Source organism: Pelmatolapia mariae, linkage group LG14 (genome assembly GCF_036321145.2).
Source record: "Pelmatolapia mariae isolate MD_Pm_ZW linkage group LG14, Pm_UMD_F_2, whole genome shotgun sequence".
Classification (NCBI taxonomy): domain Eukaryota; kingdom Metazoa; phylum Chordata; class Actinopteri; order Cichliformes; family Cichlidae; genus Pelmatolapia; species Pelmatolapia mariae.
Window position 1 is genome coordinate 35,865,405 of NC_086239.1, and position 9,029 is coordinate 35,874,433.

A 9,029-nucleotide genomic window follows, 5' to 3' on the forward strand; every position below is an offset into this window, starting at 1 on the left:
CGCCTAAGTGGCGGCCTTGGCTCCCTGTTTTATCTCCTCCTGATGAGATGGGGCAGAAAACCTCTCCGGTATGTTCTGTTCTCTTCTAATCAGAGAAATAAGGCCATGACTCTCTGAAAACGGTATTTCTTATAACTCCGCAGTATAATGCATCATAAAACAATATCATTCATTCACTATAAATCAGCAGTCTAATCTAATACAAATCAATTTAATAAATCTAATAGTTATCACCTCTTCAGGAGAATAATGCAAACTAAAACTACATAATAGTTTCACAATCTTTAATTAGGGGTATAACATGGCATAAGATAATATAATAATCTCACAGTACACATCCTGCACTTCCTCCTCAGCTGTCATTGAACAGGCAGTGAATGCCCACTCATTTGGATATGTGAGGAGCAGCACCAGGAGCCTCTGGTGGCAAATCTTTTTTTTTTTTTGTTTTAATGATTTGTATATGATAGAAGCACCTGAGTAATTTTCAGCTTTGCATGGTCGAACATGTCTGAGTTCTCGCTAAGGTCAGTCAAAAAGGGAAGTGTAATCTCACAAAATTATATTTTCTTAACACTGGATTGAGTCTTGAATTTTGCAAATGTTTAATGGACTTTATCATAAACGGTAATCATAAAAGAGTGAATGAGCCAATTATTGCATCGGCTTGTGAGAGTTTTCCATCTTGCAGATTATCTGCACAGAAAAAATCACAAAAAGATCTTTATTTAACTTATTTGAGCAGCCGTGTATCCCACATGGCAAAATGGAAACAACTTTTGAAGTTTCCTTCAGTTAATCATCAGAAAACAGATCAAACTTTACGGCAGGGGTCTCAAACTCGCGGCCCACGTCACACCTATTTGCGGCCCATATATTGACGTGAAGAAATATAATAGAATTTGGTCCTTGAAGTTACTTTTTTTTGTTAGGGAGGATTTGTTTGTTGTTGAGTTTTTTAATATGAAGGCAACAAGAGCAGAGAGCACAAACATGCTGAGGGATTGGCTGTGTTAGTCCAGTGAGAGTCAAAAACTGATGTGTACACTTATGTCTGCGTTTTTATTTTGTTAAATACGAACACAATTATGAGGTGTTTTCTTTTTTTTTTGTTTTTCTGGTACTACTTGAACACTAAAGTGGAACTCCAATGAGATGGCAGTGCCAGCAGTGGCCCACAGCTTGTTAAGTTTGAGACCCCTGCTTTATGGTATCAACATAAAACTGATGCATATTTATAGAGGAAAATCTGGCTGAACAGCAACAGATGTGTTCAGACTGACACTTGGATTTGGCTTAAATGTGTTTTTCGGCCCTGAAATGTGCAAAATTTCAGGACAGCTTTCATAGTATGAAGCTAATAATTTTTCGTGGCTTCTTTGGATACACTAACGTTTTTGCAGAACCCTTCCCAGGATCAAAGAAACAACCAATCAGCACTGACTACACAGTTTATTTTTGCATGTACAGTATTTACAAAGAGCTCAAAGGCACTAACTGCAATTGTGCAAAAACTAACAGACATGTGCATGTACACTCCTACACTGTGCATGGCTCAGGAATGTTATATTAGGTAAAATATGACTAAAATACACAGATCCTTTACTCAAAGACAGACTAATGAGGTTGTTGCAATATTACGCTACATCACATTTTCAGTTTGCAGTTGTCAGATTAGTGTAATAGCTTAAAAAATGATTTAAACATAAAATAGGGGCTAAGTGTATTTTGCTGTATAACATTTGTTTGCAGGGTTACAACACATCTGTGTCCTTTATATCACCTCTGTGGTTCCAGTCGTTTAAAAAAAACTCATGCAAACATTATTTTAGTAACCCTAAAAAAGGTCAGTGTGTTGACTCCGGATTAAAAATACAAAAAGTTCTACAAGTTTGATTGAAAGTAAAATGTTGGCGTCCATTGCCCTGTTCATAAGTTTAAAAGCTAATTTTGTGTTGAACTTCTTAGATGTGCTTCTGGTTTCCCTTAAAAAGAAGTGCATATGTGCCGTTCTTCTTCCTTCTTTCTCAGCAGCAGGTTGACAGTCCGTCACTAACAGCTTCACCTGAAAATCGCCGTCCTGCAACGCTCACGCCTTCTTCTTGCTCTCCGTGGGAAGATGGGGAGGCGACGGTTTTCTTGAGAGCGCAGGGACGAGTTTGTCGAACAGCAGCACCGAGCTCATCATCCCTGAAAGAGCCACGATGCAGAAGAAGAGGAAAAAATTAAACTTTTAAGACAAAAGTTGTTTTCTGTATATCAACCATGAAACTTCTGAATAAAACATTTAAGGTGTTACTGTGAAGCGATGCACACCGCTCAGATAAATGAAACAACTCCCAAACAACAGTCACCTCGAGGTGCTTTTTATCCAAAGCTGTCTTATTTTTTAACTACACAAAGAAAGTCAGTCAAAAACTGGAATATTTCATCGACCAAAATCTGATGTGTGCTCTCTCACGTTTTTGAGATTTGCTGTTGCATCAAATTAAATGTGCCTGAATCCTGAAACAGCAATCATGGGATTTATTCCATTAAACAAACGATGTCATTTCTGAAGCACCGAGAGATATTTTTAGACGCTCGTCGCGCTGCCAGCGAAGATAAAATACACACGTCTTTGCTTCAAACAAATGAGTCATGAGATTTTAATATTTAAGCAGCTTATCAGATTTGTGTCAACACTTTGAACACAACTGGCTCGCTGGCTGCCAGAGACACGCACTAAAACGTAGCAGTGCTCATCGCTAATGTGGTTTCTTCTGTCTAACAATTCAACTAAAACCTTTACTGGTGATCCACGTGGCAAAGAGGGTCATTTATGACCACGGCTCTTTATTTCTGTGTACTGTCGTGTAAAAATATTTTCTATCTTGAATCTGTCCTGGAAATATAAAGACGAAACTGTCTTTAAGGCTGCACCACGTTTTGGACTCAACTTGAAAGAAAGGCAGATGTGAAGGGTAAAAGTGAGGTCAGAGGTCAAATGTGACATGATATTTGGATCGAAACTATATTGTGATATTTAAAATCCGCAACTTCCTAACTGTCGTCAATATAAACAAAGGCAGCAGCATCTTAAGCACAGTTTTAAAGAATAAAAACGTTTCATGAAGGTTTGGCTGTATTTGACCTTAAAGAACTTAGACTTAGAGCCTTTTATTGTCATTGAGCGGTTTCTTGCACAGCGAAATTGGGTAGCTGGACAACAAAGGTGCAAAAGTAAAGAAAAGAAAACAATATACAAGGAGGGAAAAATAAAAAATAAAAAGCAATATATATGTATACATATATGTGAGTAAACTATATACATGGTGTATGCGTACAAACATTGAAACAGAAACACTGTGGGGCAGTTATACAATATAATAAATAAATAAATAAGGGTGGAGGGGCTATGGTCATTTAGGGTGGGGATGGTAATTCCACTGAGACCAAAATATTGCACAGAACATGGAAAGACTGAGAAGGTCAGAAAGAAGGTCAGAGGTCCAAAATAAGGTGATATTCAGGAACCCCATTTATCATTCCCTATATGCCGACACGATGAAAATACAAAGACAGTAAGAAACATAGTTTTAAATAGCTCTGTTATTATCCCTTTGACCTTCAGCTCAATCAACTGACCTTGAAAGAAAGGTCGGAGGTCAAATGTGATATGATATTTTAAACCTTTATATGGTATTTTCTATATGTTGACAATACACACCACACTTGTAAGAATCATAGTTTCTTAGTTAAAAGGCTTTTTGTCTATTTTCAAATAGCATGTAAGGCAAATGTGACTGGATCGTTAACATGACTCCACTCTACACCCCCTCAAGGTTTTAGCAGAATTCATTCAGAACTTTTTGAGCTGTCGTGTTTATAAACAAAATGAAAAGCCAGAAGAAATTTCAATTTAAAAAAAAGTTTATGTTTGTAATTATTAAATGTCAAAGACCTGAATTTATAGCACTGAGGATTTTCCAGCCAGTTTGTTCAAAAATCACATTAAAAACTATTTTCAAACTGATGTTACTGGCTTCAGTAGGCAGCAGGAAAAACACTTGTGATCTCTTTAAGTTGAGATTTTTCTAACGTCCCTGTCAGGTGTGTTAGTCTCACCGAGCAGCGGGCCCAGCCAGTAGACCAGGCAGTACTCGAGGAAGGAGTGTCCACTGCAGGGGAACTGTGTGGAGAAGGCCAGCGCTGGGTTAAAGACAGCTCCGGTCACGCTGCCACCTGGACACACATGCACAGTTTTATTAGTGAACTCACATTTGTTCATCATTTAAATCTGCTATACAGCACAAAGGAGCTGAATGCATTCCTGAATCTGCCTTAGAAAGTTAAAGTCTGTGAAGGTTCTCAGTGATCCAGGTCATATTTGGATAGGAAAGCATCTGGACTCCAGACGCTTTTCTTCTCCATAAAGATATAAAAAGAGAACAGAAAATTATAATATTCCAGCGGATGTGTGACTTTAAAGGTTACTGGCTGATAAAAGGTCATTGATCACATTTTAATCAGATTCTCTGGAGGAAATTTTGAAAATATTTCCTCCTAAATTCTCAGTATTCACTTATCAGCATTCAGTCAAACGTTCATTTACGGGTGTTTTAAAAAACTGCTAATAACTGACTTTCCACAGGAGTTGGTTGGTCGGACACAGTGAGCGATGTAATCTATTAGTCTTCATGTGAGAAAGAAGGTGTCTCTGAGATGTACTAATAGTGTATTAGTTCCAAATAGTAAATTAGTGAATGTATTTCATGGCAGTTTGATTATTCTGGGACAAACAGTGCAGTCTTCCTCAAAGCAGTCTTTAATAATAATAACAGTCGTTTTATTATTGGTCAATGAAAAAAATAAATCCTCTTTATTTTCAGAGTGAAAACAGACTTCCACAAATGAATGTCAACTGATGACTCCATAAATATTCACCTCTTTAAAGATGACTGACCTTATTCAACAGCCAAATGACTTATAAAATACTAAAATCAGGCTACAGTTACACCATGCAGACAAAAGAGCACTCGGAGCAAGTTAAAGGAAAGGTTATTGAAAAATAGCAGTCTGGGAATGGATACAGAGGAGTTCACTTAAATCCGTCATTATGAAACGGAAGCAATCAAATCTGCCTAAATCTGAGACTCAAAGGTAAACTGGATACCTGGCTGACCATCACGTTCATGACCAGGTGAGGACGGGTCAAAGATCAGGAGTCAATTTTAAGCGTTGAGTTTGGTTTGATCATAATTGTCCCAGTCTGCTTGTTCTATATAAACACACAGTGAACATGTGTCCCTCTACACACCACACACTCAGAGTAAAGGTTCTATGGTCACGCTGTCACCTGATTGGCTCCCATTCTTAACACTTTAGGACTGAGGCCTTTCCAAGCCCCCAGTGTTTGTGAAGAGAGACAGTTATCATGGCTCTCCCGCAGGGTAACGTGTCACTGCCTTTTGATGCCTGCACTAGCCTGAGGTGGGACAGGTTACCACATAACTATAAGCTGCACACTTTTGTGTGTAATATGATGAAAACTACCACAAACAAAGCAGCTCCGTCCCTCACACCGCTAATGCGTGTTTATGAGAGCAGGAGGTCTGAGCCACTGTTCAGCCACATTTAGGTGATTTTTATGTATTCGTGGCTGAAGTGTCTGATTGGTGCCCGGTTCGTGTGTCCCCACCCCCCGCCCCCCACAGACCCCGGCACCATGTAAATACTCTGATGTGCTCGTGATTTCCGATCACGTGATTAATTAGCGCTGGAGCCGGATTTGATTCCCTGCAGCAGTCGTATAGAGTTATCATACCTGCATAAACCGCTGTGGTGATGACCGCAGCCACGGCGTGCACGCGGTATTTCTCCTCCACCGATTGCGTGTGCGTGATAACAGTCTGAACCGCAAAGGCGCACGCGAGCTCAACCGCAGCGGCCTCGTGCAGGGGCGCGTGGATGGGGCTGGTGCATCGGAACCCGAACAGCTTGTGTCGCGCGTGCAGTCTCGACAGCCCGACCCCCCACAACCTCGGCACCGCAGCGCGTGCAGCGGCGGCCGCCGCGAACTGGCACGCGATCCTCCGCAGGGCGCGGGAGCCCGACAACTTGGCGCGGTAGGCGCGCTCGAGCGCACCGGAGGGGTTCCCGATCGCCCCGCTGAAGGTGAGCCCGTGAACCACCGACGCCAGATACGTGAAGGTGAGCGCGAGACCAGGCTCGATGCCGCCCACCTCGGACAGCAGCTTGAGCTCGTGGGTGCAGCAGCACAGCTGGAAGGTGGACACGAGCTCCACCGCGTACTCGGAGAGCCCGGTGTCTGCTAGGGCCCGAGCCAGCAACTTGCGGGTCACGTCGCTCAGCACGACGATCCCCGCGAGCACCGCCAAAGACACCGCCACGTCAGCAGACATGCTGCCGGCCGGTCCGCGCTCCTAGCCGGGGACCGTCCCTGTGCGCGGCCGCTGCGTGCACTGAGCTGCGGGCCTCCTTTCTCCCACTGGAGCGCACTGATGATGGGGTGCGGAAGTCTTTGCTGGGCCGGGGTGCTGCTTCTGTATACCGGAGGATGTGGAGTTCAAGCGGGAGCAAATGAGCTTCAGTCCCGGTGGCTCACATGGTGCGGAAGTGACTGAGCTCCGCAGTCCTCCTCCTCCTGCTGGTTGTCTGCTCACAGTACGGACTCAAATCAATATAACGATGTAGGGAAAGGAGGACAGATTGACTGCGTTTCTTCCCCTTTCATCCATGTTTTTTCTCCCACTCGCGGCCCCGTGACGTCACACTCAAACATTTTAAAATTTACTCAAACAGAAGCAATAATCATATTTAAACGGCCAAACAGTACAAAAGAGTTACTATCAAATTATATTTAATGTCAATAATACTTTTATATTATGCAGAATCATGAAGTATGATCATGAGTACTGGTTCATTTTGTTGCAGTAGATTATTTTAATTAACCTACCTTATATTCTGCAGTGAAATCTAAATTAGTGAAGAAATAAAGCAGACACCATAAATCATCCCTTAAATTATTTAAATCAATAAGGTGTTGGCCTGCATTCTGTTTTTGGCTGCATGTTAAGGTCAAAATGCTGATTAATCATTTGAAGTCAAAGTTTAGGAGCTCTGATCCAGTTTACTGATATACTCTGCTCTAAATCCTGCACTGAAATATGAGGATTGTGTGTTTATTAAAATTAAAAATCATCATGGAGTCATTGACAGAAGAGCATCAACATTCAGTCTGTTAAATTAGATTTTGATATTTTTTATTTCAGAAATGATTCCTAACAAAAATGGAGAATATAAAAACACAGTGAAAGCAGTAAAGTCCATATTATGAAGTGTTTGCTGTATCAGACAATCATGTTTCCAGTCTGCTGCATCACAACAATTTGAAACACAAATATAAATGATTCACAACAATGAAAACAATATAGTGCAGATAAACATGGTGCTGTAATGAATCTGCTCTTAAACACAATAACAAAATACATTTTCCAAGAGAGATGATAATGATTCACATCAGAGTGAAGAACGAATACATTTACAACTGGTTTCTAACATTTATTATAGATCGAACTGATCACTGATAGAAACAGAAGAATATTCAAAATGATACTCTGAGAGATACATGAATGATATATGGATAGAAATCAAATCACATGAAACAAAAAAGCACATAATCATTAAAACTGAAATAAAAAATGAGCAGAAATAAAGAAGAATTAAGTCAAAAGATAGAAAAAGACAAACTGTTTAAAATATATAATCAGATAAGAGAGCGAGCTGTCCAGTCAGGTCACAGATTCTTATCTACAATAATATTTTTGTTTTGTTTTGTTTTGACTTCATCACTTCTATGTATTGTTATTATGATGATGATGATGAAAGATGATAAGCATATTAAGTGTGTGTCTGAGCTGAAAGCCGCTCTCCTCTCCTGATTTTCTGTATCACACAGACCACAACAACACAAAGCATCACCTGCAGACCGCTGAGCAGTATCCACCTGACTCTGTAGAAGGTCGAGTAAACCCCAAAGGGCTCTCTGTGGATCAGAATAAATTTTTTTGCTGACACACACTCATCCTGTGACTCTAAACCTGTACACACATACTCTCCTGCATCTGCCAGTGAGACATTAGAGATTATCAGGCTGTCATGGGAACAAGTGATTCTATTGTCATTGCAGAACTCATCATCGTACATAATTTTGCCTTCTGTTTGGATCGACTTCGTGAGCCAAAAGGCCGAAGTACTATTTTCCCGATCATCAGAGCATCTCATAGTGACATCATCTCCCTCTGAGAAAACCTTTACTGCAGGTGGACCAAATTTAGGGCACACTAAAAGCCAGTGCGCATGTCTTACTGTTTCACCTACACAGTAGTAGATACCTGAATCATTTAACATTAGTGATGGAAGTACCAACGAGAAGTTTTGATCAATTTCTTGATCAGTATCTGTCTCCTTCCACCAAACTGGGGGCTGGTCATGAATGGGGTCCATGAAGGGACACTCCAGCACAGCTGTGTCTCCCTCTGAAGCGTAACGTAGCTTTGTTTTTTTGGTCAAACGTACAGAGTAAGTGCTCACACACTGCTGTTGGTTCATCACCAGACAGATGTAAGACGTTGGTTGTGCGTTGACATGAAGAAGTGATGTGTTTGTCACCTGCAGGAAACTTTCTTGGACTTTATTCACCACCAAAATTGTTCTGTCTTCGAAACTACTCGGCCCAGCTTGTTGCCACTTACTGTAATGTCTGATCCAACGCACCATCATATTCTCACCTGCTCCCTTACATTGTACGTCTAGAGTGGATTCAGAAGTTATGATAGATTCTTCCCACCTTACTGTCTCACACACAGTCAGGCTGATGTTTCTCTCATATGTCACGTTGCCCTGAGTCCAGCACACATCTTGGTACAGTCCAGAGTCTGAGTGGGTCAGCTTGTTGAGAGTAAATGAAGGAGAACCATGAAATGTCTCAGGAAATGAGAGTCGTCCTGTCAGGTCTTCATGTACTG

The 9,029-nt window shown here is 41.1% G+C and overlaps 1 protein-coding gene across 1 annotated transcript; it reads right to left on the reverse strand.

Moving 5' to 3' along the window:
- Positions 1–249: 249 nt before the first annotated feature.
- aqp11 (aquaporin 11) lies at positions 250–6,991 on the reverse strand. The gene is made up of 3 exons (XM_063493150.1): positions 5,807–6,991; positions 4,108–4,224; positions 250–2,190 (listed from the first exon to the last, which is right to left on the reverse strand). The coding sequence occupies exons 1-3, from the start codon at positions 6,402–6,404 to the stop codon at positions 2,090–2,092; spliced, it is 816 nt and encodes a 271-aa protein (XP_063349220.1). The 5' UTR covers positions 6,405–6,991; the 3' UTR covers positions 250–2,089.
- Between the last annotated feature and the right edge of the window lie 2,038 nt (positions 6,992–9,029).

Coding starts and splice junctions, on each gene's coding strand:
- aqp11 (XM_063493150.1), bottom strand. CDS start 6,404: ATGTCTGCTGACGTGGCGGTGTCTTTGGCGGTGCTCGCGGGGATCGTC. Junction 4,225..5,806: donor CACCACAGCGGTTTATGCAG/GTATGATAACTC, acceptor ATGTGTGTCCAG/GTGGCAGCGTGACCGGAGCT. Junction 2,191..4,107: donor CTGGCTGGGCCCGCTGCTCG/GTGAGACTAACA, acceptor TGGCTCTTTCAG/GGATGATGAGCTCGGTGCTG.